At 45.9% G+C, this 18,321-nt stretch overlaps 2 protein-coding genes across 3 annotated transcripts; one reads left to right on the top strand and one right to left on the bottom strand.

The window, feature by feature from the left end:
- Positions 1 to 1,277: 1,277 nt before the first annotated feature.
- ginm1 (glycoprotein integral membrane 1) lies at positions 1,278 to 5,379 on the bottom strand. Of its 2 annotated transcripts, none has more exons than XM_034075603.2 (8): positions 5,208 to 5,379; positions 5,040 to 5,111; positions 4,859 to 4,958; positions 4,280 to 4,431; positions 4,037 to 4,199; positions 3,727 to 3,956; positions 3,082 to 3,245; positions 1,278 to 2,984 (listed from the first exon to the last, which is right to left on the bottom strand). In XM_034075603.2, the coding sequence occupies exons 1-8, from the start codon at positions 5,295 to 5,297 to the stop codon at positions 2,882 to 2,884; spliced, it is 1,074 nt and encodes a 357-aa protein (XP_033931494.1). In that variant the 5' UTR covers positions 5,298 to 5,379; the 3' UTR covers positions 1,278 to 2,881. The 2 variants fall into 2 exon arrangements, with proteins under 2 accessions (XP_033931494.1, XP_033931493.1); XM_034075602.2 differs by having other exon boundaries at positions 4,280 to 4,434.
- A 17-nt stretch (positions 5,380 to 5,396) lies between these two features.
- Positions 5,397 to 17,811, top strand: ppil4 (peptidylprolyl isomerase (cyclophilin)-like 4). The gene is made up of 13 exons (XM_034075600.2): positions 5,397 to 5,506; positions 5,740 to 5,807; positions 6,892 to 6,956; positions 7,043 to 7,160; positions 7,419 to 7,561; positions 7,657 to 7,753; positions 8,979 to 9,095; positions 9,182 to 9,306; positions 9,393 to 9,459; positions 10,695 to 10,806; positions 13,952 to 14,048; positions 14,202 to 14,334; positions 17,550 to 17,811. The coding sequence occupies exons 1-13, from the start codon at positions 5,437 to 5,439 to the stop codon at positions 17,697 to 17,699; spliced, it is 1,362 nt and encodes a 453-aa protein (XP_033931491.1). The 5' UTR covers positions 5,397 to 5,436; the 3' UTR covers positions 17,700 to 17,811.
- Positions 17,812 to 18,321: the final 510 nt, after the last annotated feature.

An 18,321-nucleotide genomic window follows, 5' to 3' on the forward strand; every position in this document is an offset into this window, starting at 1 on the left:
ACTCAAAAAGTCAGGCTTTAAGAAAAGAAGAGAAAGACAAGAGAGAGGGACTAAAGGGCGACAGCATGTCACCCAGTTTTCACAAGAAAAGGTGTGGTCCATGAGTGGTGGAAATTAGTCTGTTAGCTAATGTTTTTTTTACAAAGCTGACATTAAGTACAGACAATTCAGAGGTTTTTCATTTCACTGCTCTTTTAGCTGACATTTAAAGGTGGGGTAGGTAATTCACTTCAGAAAAACCTTTTTGTTATATTCCATGGAATGCTCTTACCATCGCGATAGCAATGAATATATTAAATGCTTTGACAATAAATACATACAAACATTTCATCTGTGGAAGCCATGGCGCTGTAAAAAGCACGACCAATCATCTGAGCCGGCCCGGCTAAAATAATTGGATGGCCTACCTGCCTGTCAGCCTTCCAACTGTGCACAAATCTTGTGCCCTCATTGGTCATGTGCGCGTTTGTGTGTGTTGGAGGAGGGGCTCTGTAAGGAAGTCTGAAGGAAGGGGCAGATTTTGTTTTGGTTGTGTACTTTCAGATTCTAGCACACTCGAGCTGGTTTCTCCATTCTTACCTCCCTACCTTTAATAAATTCAGGCACATTTTTAGCGCCTATTCATACTAAATCAGTTGTCCCTCCCCCTGGTGCCAGGTCCAACAGATCCATCTCTAGGCTCAGCAGCCCTGTCCCCCCATAAGGCTGAACCTGAACCAGCTTTTCTCCCAACTGAAGGAGGTGAGCAGCATTGTGTTGATTGACATGCCGCTTAACATATTTGAAGGGAGACTGGAATACAAAAAAAAAAAATATATATATATATCAAAACAAAAAGCTAACATCTAATTTTAATTATACATTTCAAACACAGTATTTTCCCACATAGCCAATGATCTACATAAAACAAAAAACTGCTTTTAGTCTATTTGGATGATGGACAGTTTGAAGCGTTGAGTGATCAGTCTGTATTAGGTAAACAAAATGTTAATTACCGACATTTTGGTTATGATATTAATACTAATGTTATATATACAGTTTATGTTGCATTGTTGGAGATGTTCAGTTCCATATCTACACTAGCATCTTTGCATATGACAACAGGGTCTTTGAATCTTTACGGTCTGAAGCCAGACAGAAGCAGCTGGGCGTCACGCGGCCCGGTGGAAGCTGCCCGTGTCGGGCAGATGTTGAGCTGGTGTTTCCTCCAGGCACCACACATCAGGAGCAATGCAGCAAGTGTTCCGAGTGCAAAACAACAGTGAGTACACACAACACAAGGTTTGATGCTCGTCAGAGAAGCATTTATTCAGCAGGACGTGAGACCCAGACCCACAGTGCAGCTTGTGATGCACACAAGTCTGAAGATAGTAACATGTTTCAAAGAGCAAATTAACATGTGTTCTTCAGCAACACGTCTGAATTCATGCCTCACAGGCTAATGTGTGCCTCACAGGCTAATGTGTGCCTCACAGGCCAATGTGTGCCTCACAGGCTAATGTGTGCCTCACAGGCCAATGTGTGCCTCACAGGCCAATGTGTGCCTCACAGGCTAATGTGTGCCTCACAGGCCAATGTGTCAGCACATCAACTGTAATGCATTGAGATGAGCACTTGACCCAGCAGGTCAGCTTCCCACTTCTTCTTGGGAGAACACAGCAGTGCACGAGCCAGACTCAACATGCAGCTTGCACAGTGTACATCATGCATTCTGCAGGTCAGCTGGAGAAGAACACACGCTCCTTAAGAAAAGCCTGGTCACGGAACACTCCCACTGCTTAGTGTAGGACTGACTACACGCCTCTGACCGCTCCTGGCCTGGCCTCCACCGCTCGCACTCATCCCAGAAAGTTTATCAGTCATTCTTCGCCGTAAGTCCAGTTTCCTCTCCACAGTTCAGACCTAAGTGCAGACTATTTACACATTGTACCTTATGTTATATAGTGCAGACAATCGGAACCAACACATTTACATTCTCATCATGACAAACAGGAAAGCACACAATCAATCCCCTTCGCTGAGAGGCACTCTGCAGAAACACAGTCGTGATATGAAAGCAAGCCTTAGGGGTGTAGTGACATTCAGCTTAGCAGGGGGGGGGTATTCCTTTAACCGTGTCCTCACTAAGAGCATGAGAGCGTGCTTCATATCCAAGTGTAGTAATAAAGTCGTGACAGTGCGTCTGTGATCTCGTCACGTCCACGAAGGGAACAGAACATGTGAGCTGAGCAGAAGTGTTTCCTCAAGTCCTCTCAGTGACCAGAGACTGGGTCGGCTCCGCACACTTCAGTTTGTTCTTATGGCTTTAACCTGCAGGGCGCACATCTGGGCGGCTTTGCTTTCCCTTCAGCCGGACACGTCTTCGGAGCACTCTCAGGAGGACTCGCCTATGTTCCATTATAGGAGCAGTTAGTCATTTAAGAGTCCTTTCTTCAGTCGATGAGTTGCACACAGAACATGTCAGAATGCTTAGTACCACATGTATGACCCGACTGTTTGCTTTACATGTGAAACACTGCTGAAGACGTATATGGAAGGAAGCGCCACATTGCAAAGGCGTGTGCAAAGTAGTAGATTCATGGGAAGACTCTTATAGGACACATCAAAGGAGCACGTGGCGCTCTGTGTGCGGCGACACGCAGCTGGCCTCCGTACACCAGCCGCTCACTTCCTGTCGGTGCATTTGAGGAGTTGGGTGGCATTAAAGCACTTCCTGCTCCATGGCGTTTGTGCTTCAAAGGGTCGATGGAGGAGCTGCTTCGGAAATCAGAATAGCAGCGTGTGACAAAATCATGCCATGCTGAAAATATAACGCAGTACCAAGTTAAAGAACACATGAGAACAAACTGAACATAAAGAAGCTGGCCCAACCCCCCTTCCTTCAAGGCTTCTTCTCTTCCTCTTCCTCTACTTCTATGCTCTGCAGCAGAGTGTGCTCCTCGTCCTCCGGCATCAGAGTGAGAGGGGTTAGGTGGAACATGTGCCTGGAACAAAAGAGGCAAGAACAATATCAACACTCGGTCGACATCAGGTCTGACCTCATCTCCTCCACTCACTCACATCCCCATGAAGCACACTCACTGGTGTTCACAGGTCGGGAAGAACACATCCAGCATCCTGACGATGACCGCTGATCCCACCACGCCGACCAGCACCACCCACATCACCAGGAAGAAGAGCGGCAGCGCCTCGGAGCTGAAGCGCCTCAGACGCTGCCTCAGCTCCTCCACCCACTGACACACAGCCTGAGGACACACACACACACACACACACACACACACACACACACACACACACACACACACACACACACACACACACACACACACACACACACACACACACACACACACACACACACACACACACACACACACACACACACACACACACACACACACACACACACACACACACACACACACACACACACACACACACACACACACACACAGAGTTGCTGGATTTTTAAATACTAGAAACGTGTTTATAGAAACTATCACTGGTATCCCGCCGCCTCCCCCTCCTCCCGCCGCCTCCCCCTCCTCCCGCCGCCTCCCCACATGCTTCCAAGGCTCTCTGATCGTAGCACGGTGTGACGGTGACCACAGGAGCAGCCATAGGAACCCCTCTGGTAAACTGGCTCTCCGTGGCCTTTATGATCAGAGAGCCCTGCAGTGTGTGGCCCTCCGAGGCGTCTTCGGCCCAGCATCACAAACGGCTTACAGAGTAAGATGATATGAACTCTTTGTGGGGAGTTTCCATCTGGATGTGATCCGGTTGGCTCGGCTCTCTGACATCAGACTCATCATCGTATCTGACGTCATTCAGCAGGTCAGGGTCCATGCGGAGAGGCGTCTCGGGGAGCTTCCCCGGGGCGGCCACCTCCTCCTGCGTGGTCTCCGTGTGCTTCAGGGGGTACTGGCTGGTGGTCTGGGAGATCAGCTGTTCTTCATCTGATTTAAACACAACACACACTTACTGGGTCTGTATACAAGTCCTAAGGAGGATCAGCCAGTGCTCCATGTGTGCATACCTGTCCTGGGGCTCATCGGGGGATCTGTGACCACCATGTCATCCTCCCTGGGAAGCCTGAAGATCTCGCTGTGTCCGATGGGGTAGGTGCTGGTGAACTGAGCCAGCTTCTGGAAGTCTGGGCTCATCAGTATCTTCACCTCACACATGTCAGGCTGTTGGACCTGGATGATGAAAACCAGAGTGTGAAATCATATTGAAATACGACTTTATCAACCATGATCTGTGGGGTTATCTTAGTTACCTCCTTGCCCTCCATCTCTATCACTTCACTGAACACCTGCAGCGCCAGCACCTCCTCGGTGTCGCTGTACAGCCGGTTCTGGCTCACCATCACCCGCGTGACCGTGGACACCAAGTCCCCAGATTCAAACTCACTGCTGCCGTTGATGCGGTCTACTGGAAAGAGAACACTGAGTGACATATCTGCAACAGTTCTCATTTGTACCTTCAGCACCTCCTCATTAGCAGATCAATCGGTCAATAAACATCGATGACAATGTTGCTCATGAATTAAATATCAAGTCATTCACCAAGTAAAAAGATACATTTTACAATTTGAAGACATCCCTTTAGACTCTACTTGTAATTCTGTATAAGTTGCAGCATATATGTTGTATTAATGATCTAAATCTTAAAGAATGCCTAACTAAAGCTGTCGGGTGAATGTAGTACAGCAGGAACAGCATGGTATGCAAAAAAGAAGACAACCCGAACCAATATTAATTAATTAATTTCTATTATCGACAGGGTTTCTTCTGGCTGTGTTATACACATGGTTTGGTCCGGGATGGTTCACGATGATAAGGTGAGGGGAACTCACAGAGCAGAGCCTGGCAGGTGAACCTGGTGACTCCGGACAGCTCCACCGGGATGTGGTTGACCAGCACCTGCTGCTCCCCCACAGACAGGTTCAGGCTGATCTGAGAGCAGAGGCAGCTGTGAGGCTCACATTAAACCTTTAGAGTTGTCTTTCTATGTACTGTAACGTCCAACGGGCCTACCTGCAGGCTGCTGGAGTCCTGCAGCTGCGTGTCCGCCACAGTCCCGGCTGTCACGTTAATCACGATGTTTTCCTGTGGAGGATATGAATAATCAGAGAGAACAAATAGGTGACGTTAGCACGAGTAACGCTAAGCTAACGCCAACACTGATCGTTGCTAACATGTTACCGTATTCAATTGGCTAGGCGACGCCTCTGTGCAGGTTACTGAAGCAAACAGAAACGATAACACACAAAGTGTTTGACCCGCCGTCTCCATGATGCTCTACTTCACAGCGTCAGACAGCTGGTTTTAAAAGCGCTGTTTTGACTCAAACAAAAACATTGAGCAAGACACATCCACTGCGCACGCGCGAGATATCTACAAACAGTCGTCTCGCGTTAACAGGAAACTCAGCATGGCGGTGCTGCTTGAAACGACGTTGGGCGATGTTGTTATCGATTTATTTACAGAAGAAAGGCCTAAAAGTAAGAAATGGTACAATCTACACCCAACAGCAGCTCATTCTGTGAACAGGTGCAGGCTGAGCGAGCCGCGGGGAGCTGCGGCTCTGTGAGCGACGGCTAGCTAAGCTAAGGCCGCTAGCTTGTTCTGTTATTGAACACACTGTCCTGTTCCTGACGCACCGCGTTACGGAGGCTGAGTTCATGTAGTGATGTGGTGACTATCGGATTCATCTCTGTTCTCTTTTCTTCTCCAGCTTGCCTAAACTTTCTGAAACTATGCAAGATAAAGTACTACAACTACTGCCTCATCCACAATGTCCAGGTAACATTACACACCGTCTCATCCACAATGTCCAGGTAACATTACACACTGTCTCAACCACAATGTCCAGGTAACATTACACACGGTCTCATCCACAATGTCCAGGTAACATTACACACTGTCTCATCCACAATGTCCAGGTAACATTACACACTGTCTCAACCACAATGTCCAGGTAACATTACACACGGTCTCATCCACAATGTCCAGGTAACATTACACACTGTCTCATCCACAATGTCCAGGTAACATTACACACGGTCTCATCCACAATGTCCAGGTAACATTACATACGGTCTCATCCACAATGTCCAGGTAACATTACACACTGTCTCAACCACAATGTCCAGGTAACATTACACACAGTCTCATCCACAATGTCCAGGTAACATTACACACTGTCTCATCCACAATGTCCAGGTAACATTACATACTGTCTCATCCACAATGTCCAGGTAACATTACACACGGTCTCATCCACAATGTCCAGGTAACATTACACACGGTCTCATCCACAATGTCCAGGTAACATTACACACGGTCTCATCCACAATGTCCAGGTAACATTACACACGGTCTCATCCACAATGTCCAGGTAACATTACACACGGTCTCATCCACAATGTCCAGGTAACATTACACACGGTCTCAACCACAATGTCCAGGTAACATTACACACGGTCTCATCCACACTGTCCAGGTAACATTACACACGGTCTCATCCACAATGTCCAGGTAACATTACACACGGTCTCATCCACAATGTCCAGGTAACATTACACACGGTCTCATCCACACTGTCCAGGTAACATTACACACGGTCTCATCCACACTGTCCAGGTAACATTACACACGGTCTCATCCACAATGTCCAGGTAACATTACACACAGTCTCATCCACAATGTCCAGGTAACATTACACACGGTCTCATCCACACTGTCCAGGTAACATTACACACGGTCTCATCCACACTGTCCAGGTAACATTACACACGGTCTCAACCACACTGTCCAGGTAACATTACACACGGTCTCATCATGAATTTGAAGCTGTGTCCGTAACGTGTCCTTGTGTCCTATTCAGAGAGACTTCATCGTGCAGACTGGAGATCCCACGGGGACAGGGCGCGGTGGAGAAGCCGTCTACAGGTCAGTCCTCTTCATCACCACTGTTGACTTTATTTCACACCGCAAGTTGAACACTGATACATTTTCTGTTCTGTGTGTGTGATTAGCAAACTCTATGGGGACCAGGCTGGCTTTTTTGATGCAGAGAAAGCACCACGTATCAAGCACAGGAAGAAGGGCACGGTGTCCATGGTGAACAACGGAAGCAACCAGCATGGCTCTCAGGTGAGAAAGAAAGGATCACACTGCTGTTGCCCTGCTTGTTTTGAAAAGCTTCCAGGGCAGAAGCAACAGAAAATGATCAGCCAAGTTAAAAAGAACTTGTATAACTCGGCTGATTACTACACATAAATCTAAGTCTTCTTATACACAATTAAGAATAGAATGAGTATATAGTACTATTTAATAATGTTGTACTGAACCATGACAATGGGTGGATGGAGACTTTGTGCGTCCATGACAATGTGTTATTGTGTTCCTCAGTTCCTTATTACCATGGCGGACGACCTGGACTACCTGAACGGAGTCCATACTGTGTTCGGGGAAGTGACAGAAGGCATGGACGTCTTGGCCAAAGTCAACGAGGCCTTTGTGGACAAGGACTTTGTCCCCTTTCAGGATATCAGGTGAACTAACAAACCATCTCTGCAGCAGTTCCCTATGTTTCCAAAATCACATGTATTACTGATGGAGAAACCTCTGGGGGGTGGGGTCGCTGCAGGATAAACCACACGGTGATCCTAGAAGACCCCTTTGATGACCCTCCTGATCTGCCAGTGCCGGATGGATCCCCTGAGCCCACCAGAGAGCAGCTCGACGTGAGTGCCACTGGGTCCATTCATAAAGCCAAAGCTTGACACGAGATGAAACTAACTTTCAGAACAAGAGATCCATGCTCAGCTAACCTCTAGGGGTGTAACGGTTCACAAACATTTAGGTTCGGTACGTACCTCGGTTTTTAGGTCACGGTTCGGTTCGGTACGTTTTCGGTACAGCAGAAAAAATCATCACAAAACATAACATATTTTTTTTTAATTATTATTAAACTGTGAATAATGTATTCACTCAAATAAATACAAAATATAATAAAATAAACATTAAGGTGCAGCATTTCGATGAACTGAAATAATCTGTATTTGAACTTTACTGTACTAGTACCTAAGCAGCCAGTTTGACATTAGGACTTGCTTGTCATTGTATTTTCATGTTTTTTTAAAGAAAGATGTACTTGTCCACATTGCTTGCCAAAAGATCTGCTGGCACTAGCAATGTCTCCTGCTGTGGAGAGCACCCTCTCGCTAGGGACAGAGGTAGCAGATACAGCCAGGTAGCGCTTTGCTAACATGGCAACATAAGGATATTTGCCGTTTGTAATAGCTTTGGCTCGGTCTGAAGTTTTTGCGAGTGGTGGAGGCTTACATGCTAGCGGGAGTTGGGTTTGCACTTCAGTCTTTTGGTGCCGGTTATATTCACGTTCGGGTGATGCCTTTTCAAGAGTGTGCAAGTTTGATGTATTGCCAGCCGCGTAACCAATGTTAGTTGAACAATGCCGACAAACAGCTTTGGTTCGTCCACCTGTCTTTGTCCGTCATCCTTGTACGTAACTGCGAAACCAAAATGTTCCCAAACCGGAGACTTCAATGATGCTGGAGGATTTTCGAGCTCAACTTTATCTGCGTTCGACAGTTCCTCAAATTACTGACTACATTTGAACGCATCCCTCTGACCAGCTCGTCCAATGAAATGACTTGCTCGCTCTATGACGCGTTGAACACAATGGGAGCTAATTACTCTGCATGCTGCGACGCAGCACCTGAGATTACTTCCAAGAAGTTGTTCACGTTCTCAATTTTTTTTACGTTTAACGTTATATTCGTTCGGTACACTTCGGTACACACGTGTACCGAACCGAAGGGCCCGTACCGAATAATTTCGGTACTGGTATGTGTACCGTTACACCCCTACTAACCCCACATGTCCACAGTCGATGTGAACAGAGCTTGGTCTGTCTGAAAGCCTCCAACTGTCTGATGTGCTCTGCAGAGCGGCCGCATCGGAGCAGAGGAAGTGATCGACGATGCGGACGGGAAAGAAGCAGAGGAGCTGGAGGAGAGGCTGATGGAGAAGGAGGCCAAGACTCAGGCCATCCTGCTGGAGATGGTATGTAGAAGAAGCGTGCGCTCAGCCTCCAATGGAACATACCAGAATGCAGCATGTCTGCGCTCTTGTGTCACGCCGTCCCTTAGGTCGGCGACCTCCCCGACGCAGACATGGCGCCCCCGGAGAACGTGCTGTTTGTGTGCAAACTCAACCCAGTGACCACAGACGAGGACCTGGAAATCATCTTCTCTCGTTTCGGGACCATCAAAACGTGAGGCTCGCCCCCAAGTGCCACGCAATGGGAACTCATCTGTATTCAAGATGTTTATAGAACACATGTTGTGCTTCTTGTTGCAGCTGTGAGATCATCAGAGACTGGAAGAGTGGAGACTCCCTCTGCTACGCCTTCATTGAGTTTGAAAAGGTGAGCATCTTCTGCGTCTGCGTGCCGTACAGGATGCACCTGCGCTGCACGGGCACTGGTCTCTCTGACGTGCGCTGGTGGTGTTTACAGTTCAGCTACAGCTCAGCAGTAATGATGTCAGTGTACCTAACAATACTGTCATTGAATCAAAAGGGAAACCGGTGCAGAGCTCGTTGTTGGCAACATGTATCTTGCTTTCTGAACGGACACTGTTGAACCACGAGAGTGAGGGTGGCTCCGCAGGACGCTGATCACCTGTCAGAACACGTGTAGAACATACAGCGTGGAAACTGTTTCACAGAACGCCTCACTTTCTCAAACATGAGGATGATATCTTTCCGCTCATCGGTCTTTAGTGACAGAGGAAACTTTCTGCAGAATGGGAAGTATAAAGTAAACCATGAACTTTATTGTTCATTATCACATAGATGCTGAAATATTATTAAGCAGATTTGAAAGTCATTTGCACTTGACCCTCAACCTCCGACCATGAGCTGTGGATCAGAGGGGAACTGGTGGCGCTGACATGATGAAGTGCAATGCCAAACAAAACCATTGTTTTCCACATGAGGACCAGTGAATATATTTAATAAATGCATCACACATCTGTAGAAACACAGCCACTCTTAAAAACTGATATTTGTTTATGCTTTAAATACATGTGCATATAGAAATGAGAGCTGCGGATAAGATAGGGGCGGTGCTGGCGAAGTCCATAGGGACTTGGCTTGGCAACTGGAAGGTCACCTGTTCAAGTCCCGGAAAGACCAAGTGCTACCGAGGTGTCCCTGAGCAAGGCACCGTTCCCCACACTGCTCCCCGGGCGCCGTACATAATGGCAGCACACTGCTCCTAACACTAGGATGGGTCAAATGCAGAGAAACCGTTTCGTTACATGGTACCTGTACTGTGTAATGACAATAAGTTGAATCTAATCTATATCAGACAGCTCTTAACCTCGTAATTCTTTTTCACTTTTTATTCAAAAGGTCCAGGATTCCCAAAACAGGGTTTTTATATTTCTCGAAACTTCTGAAATTGTAATTGACATTTAAAACAATCGTTTTACATTTCGTAGACTAAATAGTCAAATCAATAATTACACTAATGGTTGGTGGGAGCTCCTATAAACTGAAAGCCTTCCAGTTGAATGAGGTTTATTAATGACACCACCTGCCCCTGACACTGGCTTCACAGAGTCCCTCTAACCTGTATTTGTTCTTCTCTCTCCGCAGCAGGAAGACTGTGAAAAGGCCTACTTCAAAATGGACAATGTGCTGATTGATGATCGTCGCATCCACGTAGACTTCAGCCAATCAGTGTCGAAGATTAAATGGAAAGGCAAAGGTACTCGTAGTGAAGCCTGCAGGGCAGAGGCGTAGCCAGGAATGATTGTGTGGGTGGGCCTGGAGAAATGTAGGTGGGCCAGGGGGAGACTTATTAAGCAAGGGGTCTGAGCTGAAACCTCAATAATGATTTTAATGATTTTTTAATGCACTAATTGAACATAAGCATAAACTAGCAGTGAAAACAAAAACAGGCCCTGCGGCCTCAGAATGCGTGTAAAACTGACATCCACGTGACGAGGGGTGGGTGTCGTTAAGGCTTTAACGGTACTACTGCTTTCATCGATACCGCTTATCGGTCCGGTCTTTTAACGGCACTTTTGAAAGAAAAAAACAAGGTAAACTAACTAAACAAATTGTGAACAAAACTAACATTGCTTTTTATTTAAATTAAATAAATAATATTTCACATCAAAAGAAACAACAATGTTTTTACAAATGGTATTAAATAATGTGATGACAGAACTGTAAACAGAATAGCTGAAACTTTAACAAAATAAATAACTCAGTTTCCTCTAATCTTTAACCCATGCTTGTATAATGGAGTTAACTCCGTGTGTTGCTGCAGCACACAGAACACCTGACGTGGAGACGTTCCTCGTGGATGGTGCATTCCTCCGTCTGAATGTGGTGTGTGTGTGTGTTGCTGCATGGAGCAGCTGCGTGTGTGTAAACTGCCCCGCCCCCTCACACACAGACGGGGAGAGAGATTTCTCGTCTGGATTGGAAAGATCAAAAATACTAAAAATAATCATAGACGCATTTTGCAGTCTTTTTCCGACTCCGTAGTTGGCGACACTAAAACTGCAATATAATGTTTGTGTAGCAATAATACACATGACATATCTTTTTGACATGTCTTCATTACCGATAAAAAGACCGATAACGTCGGAGCCTAATGGTACCACGGTCTTTGATAATTCAGCCCTGGGCCCGGTACCCATCCCTACACATGACTGGCTCGGCGGCCACAGGTTGTTTATCCTCGACAGTCGCACAGTGGGCACACACTGGGTCTTTTCATATTAAGCACATGTGTACACGCTTCACTCACTCACGGCAAAACTTACTTTACTTACTAATTTACTCACGGTAAAAAAATTCACTCCCTGTTCCATTGTCCTGAAGGTGGAATCTAACTATATCCAGAATAAGTTTTACTGGATCCAGGCTAGAAACATGTTTATTTCTGCTGTAAAGTTGGGCATTTTAACATGGGGGTCTATGGGAATGTCTCGTTTCTGCATCCATCCCCTGTCGGCCACTAGAGGAACTGCAGTGTGTGGCACTTTCTTCTGGGCTTCCTGGCTCTGCGCTATGAAGCGCTGATTGGCTGTGGGTGGGCCAGACGTGCATGTGGGTGGGCCCAGGCCACTGCTGCAGGGTCTGCATGTTTTTCAATATTGGCGCATTTCCACTGCAAGGCCTCGCATGGCTTAGTACAGTATAGTTAGGCCTTGTGAGGCCAGGCTCACTTTATGCTGCGTTTCCATTACAGTTTAGTAGCTGGGGCAGTTACTATAGTAACGGCCCGTCTACACTACAGCGTCGAAAGCTCCAATCTGCCCATTCACTTTCAATGGGGTGACGTCACGTAGCCGCGCTTTTTCGCCGAACTGAATTGTGGGTAGCAGAGTGGTCCGTCTCAGAAGTTGAACAATGTTCAACTTCTGTCGCCTGAGACGCCGGAGTAGCCAGCGCCAGCCAATCAAATCCCGTTTCCCAAAATCTGACAGCTGAAGCCGTAGCCAATCAAACCGCGTCTAAGCTGGGAGAGATATCCCGCCGTTCATTTCTATATTTAAAAAAAAGTCGCAGGAGAAACTAACTATCGCCGTAGCAAATCACCCGGTTTTGTATGACCAGACCCTCTTCACCTACCGGGATACAAACCGGAGGAACCAGCATGGAGGGAGGTGGCAGAGACAGTGGGGGAAACTGGTAGGTTTTCGCCTGTTTGGGGAGTTTATATATATATTGCTCCCATACAATCCCCGGGGGTTTTTGCTTTGTATGTCGGGGGCGGAAGTTTCATGTGATTGGTTGTTGGCCGTGTTGCTTGAATAAAATCCCCAAGCTCCAGACACGCCCAGCTCCAAGCTATTTTTGAAGCTGTAGTGTGGACGCTCCGTAACGCTGCGGAGGCGTGGCGTCATCCTCAATGCGAACCAAAAAACCAACATCAGCCGTTAGCTGTTAGCACTCGGAGCTCACAGCTCCTCATATCTGTTCAGAAACTAGACAGAAGCTAAATAAGTACAAACCACAGACTGCCTGTGTCATGGGGAATACAGGTGCTGGTTATTTATGTCTGTAGGCCGTTGTGAGTGTGGACGGTCGGAGCATATATAACGTTAGCTTAGCCGATCTCCATTTAGAAAACACGCATTTTAAAGGGTTTTCTCTGCAGACTTGTCAAAGCATTAATTCATGGTTTTTACTAACCGGTATCAGTATGTTGTTAATTCGGCATCATGTTGAAACGTGTATTACAATTAAATCACGGTCAAATATGTTCATCTTGTTGTAGTTGTCGCTCCCTTGCCAGCGATTCTCTCTCTAGTTTAGCATACTCAGCCCGACTCAGCCTGGTCGTTGGCCCGGAAAGAACCTCTATTTTATGGGGCCAGAAAACTGTGAAATAGTACCCGCTAGCCGGAACTACACCAAGTGGAAACGCAACCAAAACCAGGCCGGGCACGGCACGCTTAAAGCGAGCTCCGCGCTGTAGTGGGAACGCGCCATATCTCTCCTTTATGTTCTGAAGTTTGCAGCAATCCAAACCTTAATTCTGTATTTCGTGTTCAACCTGAGTTTTAATACCCATACTACCTTACTTTTACTATGCCAGACAAAAGATTGATGAATATGTCTTAATACATAGTGTTTCAAATGCAGTATGCAAAAACACAACAGGAAGTCCTATTGCACCCAGTCCCATTTCACAGTTTGCAAGCTAGCATGCTGACACACAATCTTCTGCTCAGCAGCCAGAACATCAACATCAACGTTGCAATGATATAACCAAGTAGGACGTCCCAGTGTCTGCCTCCTGCATGCAGCAGTGCACATTGTAAAGGACACTGCAGTCGTGATTTAGCTCACAGAGTGCGTTTCCTGAGGTAATAGCCCTGTCTCTGTCATAGGTGGCAAGTACTCTAAAGATGACTTCAAAGCCTACGAGAAGGATGAGGGCAACCGATCCAAACTGGCTCTGAAGGATCAAGTGAAGCCCAAACAAGAGTATCCTTCTAGCTAATAGGCTGGGGTTCCAACCTCCAGTGTTCCACATCATAACAAAGGTCTGCTATATTCAGCTGTACACTCTGTGTGGTGGCCGTTTGATCTGCTCTCACTTTCTCAACTTCATGGAGATTTCCATAACTCTCCCTAAAGTTCCAAGTATGACCTGTTAATTGAGGAAGAAGAGGAGGCGGTGAGCCATCGCCACTCTGACAAGAAACACAAGGACAAGAGGCACCATCACCATTCAGACGACGAGGACAGCAGGAAGTCCAAAAAGCACAAGGTAGCCTCAGCCAGAACTACAGCATTGTGTACTGCTCTTCCAATGTTCATATGTATGTGTTCTGTATGTGATGATCTAACCTTATCCGAATCAGGCGGTGTGAGTTAAACACCCGTTTCCCACACAACACTAACCTGAGTGTTTGGTGTGTGTGTTTTATTGGAGGCAGCCATTTGACTGAATCCAATGCAGTTTTCGAGATGTTTAGATGTTATCTTTAGCTGTGTACATGGAGAATGAAACACTGTGCAGTGGTTAAACCAGACTCACAATAAAAAGGGCAGAAAGAGCAGCAATTAAATAAGAATAGAAAGATAAAAGAAACTGGAGGTTAAATGTGTCTGCTTTAAAGGGGACCTATCATGCAAAATGCACTTTGTGATGTTTTTATACATAACTAACAAATCTTTTAAAAACGGGGGTACAACGAGCGGATACAGATTCCATCCGAACTGACGTCAATTTGGCGGCGGACCCAAAGAAAGTTGCCATCAGAAACAATGCCTGACGTGTTTTGGACGTCTTTGTTTACATTAGCCTCGCTAACACTCAGGGCTAACCTGTGCTGGAGAGCACATGTGTTTAAAAAGCAGGAAATAAAAGGAACTCACCTCGTGATAAACCTGAGAGAGAAGGCATTTGAGCTCCATGCTGTTTCAGAAATAATCCTTGCTGTGCTTTAGAACAGGATGGCGTTTTATCACAGCAGAATTTAACTCCGGTAGAATTCTGATCAGGCATTAGCTCCGCCTCCTCTTATTTATTTTGTTCAAGCTAAGGACCCAAGATCTGCGTTTCTCTAACAGGGCTTCAAAAGAGGGGTTTGAGCAGTGTGAGGCGTGGCTGCAATCTGTTTGTATTTTGAAAAAAGAACTTCACAGACATGTTTTATATAGGTATGGCCCTACAATATGTGTTTCAAATATAGCATGATAGGTCCACTTTAAATAGGAAGCACTTCTCTGTTTCAGTGTCATGTGCACAACTATGCCTCTTACTCGCTGGAATGAACAAGAAATGTGTTGCTTTAGCAAAGCCTCCTACTTCACTATAGAAACACCGATAAAACCCCTCATGCAGGACTTTGCTGCAGGTCCGGTTAGAACTTGGTCCGGGTCCACACATGTGGGGATCCCAGGGGCCATACACAACCTTACTTGCTTTGTGGACAGAATATTCTTCCCCATTAACAAGCGTCACTATCTCCAGTGACACTGTGAAAACTTCACCACAAACAATGCATTTAAAACGTTACTTTTCGAAAAGTATGTAAGTATTATTAGCAAAATCTATTTAAAGTAAAAGTATTGACTTTGCATTAAAGTGTTCCCTGTCCCTGTGCAACTATACAGTGAAGGAAATAATGATTTGATCCCTTGCCGATTTTGAAAGTTAACCCACTTACAAAGAAATGAACAGTCTATATATATTTAGTTGTAAATGTCTTTTTATTTGTATTTAGTGTCAAACATTGTCACAGCATATTGTACATTCCATCTTTACATGAATGACATACATCTGTTCATAGTTATGTTCAGCAATATACACACGAGGACACAACAAACAGTCTGTTTTAATGGTAGGTTTATTTGACTAATGAGACAGAATATCCAGAAATGTACAACATGTAAATTGATTTGCATTTCATTGTGGGAAATAAGTATTTCATCCCCTTGCAATGAACGAGAATTATGGCTCCCAGAGATACATATGGTTACATAAGTCCTCTTCCTTTAAAAAAGTACTCCTAATATCAACTTGTTCCCTGTATAAAAGACACCTGTCCACAGAATCAACCAATCAGATTCCAACCTCTCCACCATGGGCAAGACTAAAGAGCTGTCTTAGGACCTCAGGGACCAGACTGTAGACCTGCACCAGGCTGGGATTGGAACCCCCAGCCACTACATATCCCACAGTCTGATTCCATAGCAACATTCCAAACCCACCTGTAAAACTGTACCCTGTGTCCTTCTGTCGTCCATTTCCTGTTGTTTGTCTTGTCTCACCCCGGCTGATACTTCACTAAATCCACTGTTTTAATGGTTCCCTATGTTGCCCCTATGCCCTGGAAGGTGTCCTTGGGTGCTATGAAAGGGGCCCCCCAAATAAAATGTATTATTATTGGCTACAAGACCATCAGAAAGCAGCTGGGATTACAGTCGCCAAGAAAAGTATTGGTAACACACTACACCATAATGGATCAAATCCTGCAGCGCCTGAAGGCCCCCTGCTCAAGAAGAACATGAGAGGTCGTGTGAAGTTTGACAACGAACCTCTGAAGGATTCAGAGAAGGCTTGGGAGAAGGCGATGAGACCAACATCGAGATCTTTGGTATCAGCTCGACACGTGTGGAGGAAGAGAAATGCTGACTATAACCCAGAACACCATCCCCCCGTCAGCATGGACCACTTCCCTGCATCGAGGAGAGGATGGACGGGGCCATGCACCCTAACATCTTGTCCGATAGCCTCCTTCCCTCAGACAGGACACGGAACATGGGTCATGGAGGGGTCTTCCAGCAGGACGATGACCCTGAACATACGGCCAAGGCAACACAGGAGGGGCTAAAGAAGAAGCACATTGAGGTGATGGGGGGGCCTAGCCAGTCTCCGGACCTTAATTCCATAGAATATCTGTGGAGCGAGCTGAAGCTTCCAGAGGCCAGGCATCAGCCTCAACACCTGCAGGGTTTGGAGAGGGTCTTCAGAGAGGAGTGGACCAACATCCTTCCTGAGATGTGCACAGGCCTGAGACCAGCTACAATAAGCGCCTGACCTCTGTGTCCAACAAGGGTTTCTCCACCCAGTCCTAACACATGTTCTGCAGGGGATCAAATACTGATTTCCCAAAGTTAAATGCTAATTTTTTTAATAATGTCAATTTCTGGGTTTTCTTTTTTATATTCTTACTCTCACTGCTAGAATAAACCTACCATTACAATTATAGCCTGTTAATTTCTTTGTAAGTGGGCAACTTACAACATCTACAAGGGAGCGAATCCTTCCCTTCACTGTGTCTGATGTTTCTGCTGCATCGATGTGTGCGCGTGTTAAGGCTGAACACGTGTTGCCTCCTTTATGTACTGTTGGTTAGTTTATTCTGCAGCAATGCATCATATTTAAAAAGATGATTCCTTTTCATGCGATGCACTGTACCCGGATGTAGTTCCATTCGGCCCCTGACGGTCTCAAATGTTCTGTGACATTTCCAGGACAGCGAGGATGTCCGGCGGGACAGGAAGAAGCGCTCCCGCTCCAGAGAGAGAGAGCACAAACAAAAGCATGGGAAAGATGTCCGTGAGAGAGGCCACGGGAGCTCCTCCAAGAAGTCCAGTGATAGAGAGAGGAGCCGGTACAGATGAGCTCCCATCCTTCACAGTGTCCACCTCTTCATCCATTGGTGCTCGATAGGATCAACTTTGTTTTAGAAACGATTTTCTAATAAACACTTTTTTTTTTTTTAAATCCCCGAAATTTGAAATGTGTCTTTTATTAATTTCCGCTAGAAAGTTACTTTCAATTGTTGTATGCTTATACTTTCCAACTCCAAGCTGTATGAACTTGTATTGGAATGTAGCATATCAGATCAACACCAATATGAAGGTATGCAGAACTATTAGGCAGCACCTTGTCTCATGCTAAATGAGATTTAACTGACTTTTGAAAAGTCAAGCATTTCAAAAGTCAGATATCACAGAGCCATCAAACATTTTGTTGCAAATAGTCAACAGGGTGGCAAGAAACATGTTGAGACAAAATATGCAACTTAAAGCTCACCTATTATGCTATGTTTGAACAATATATTATAGGCCCATCTCAATACAAAACATTTGCCTGAAGTGTTTTGCTCAAAATACCGAACATCACCCATTGTAGCATGCCTCATACCCCTGTATTTCAGCCCTGTTACTAAAGTGCTGATTCTTTGTCTGGCCCTTTAAATGTAACTGAGCTGCTGCTGGCCACGCCCCTTTGAAGCGTCTG

The sequence above is a fragment of the Pseudochaenichthys georgianus genome, chromosome 24 (genome assembly GCF_902827115.2).
Source record: "Pseudochaenichthys georgianus chromosome 24, fPseGeo1.2, whole genome shotgun sequence".
NCBI lineage: Eukaryota > Metazoa > Chordata > Actinopteri > Perciformes > Channichthyidae > Pseudochaenichthys > Pseudochaenichthys georgianus.

What these genes read in the sequence shown, in the direction of transcription:
- ppil4 (XM_034075600.2), top strand. Translation starts at nt 5,437, where the DNA reads ATGGCGGTGCTGCTTGAAACGACGTTGGGCGATGTTGTTATCGATTTA. An exon ending in GTCCCCTTTCAGGATATCAG is followed by an intron (nt 7,562 to 7,656) that starts GTGAACTAACAA and finishes GGGTCGCTGCAG; the next exon opens with GATAAACCACACGGTGATCC. An exon ending in CCACCAGAGAGCAGCTCGAC is followed by an intron (nt 7,754 to 8,978) that starts GTGAGTGCCACT and finishes TGTGCTCTGCAG; the next exon opens with AGCGGCCGCATCGGAGCAGA.
- ginm1 (XM_034075602.2), bottom strand. Translation starts at nt 5,297, where the DNA reads ATGGAGACGGCGGGTCAAACACTTTGTGTGTTATCGTTTCTGTTTGCT. An exon ending in TAGAGATGGAGGGCAAGGAG is followed by an intron (nt 4,200 to 4,279) that starts GTAACTAAGATA and finishes TTCATCATCCAG; the next exon opens with GTCCAACAGCCTGACATGTG. An exon ending in AGTTCATATCATCTTACTCT is followed by an intron (nt 3,246 to 3,726) that starts GTAAGCCGTTTG and finishes GTGTGTCCTCAG; the next exon opens with GCTGTGTGTCAGTGGGTGGA.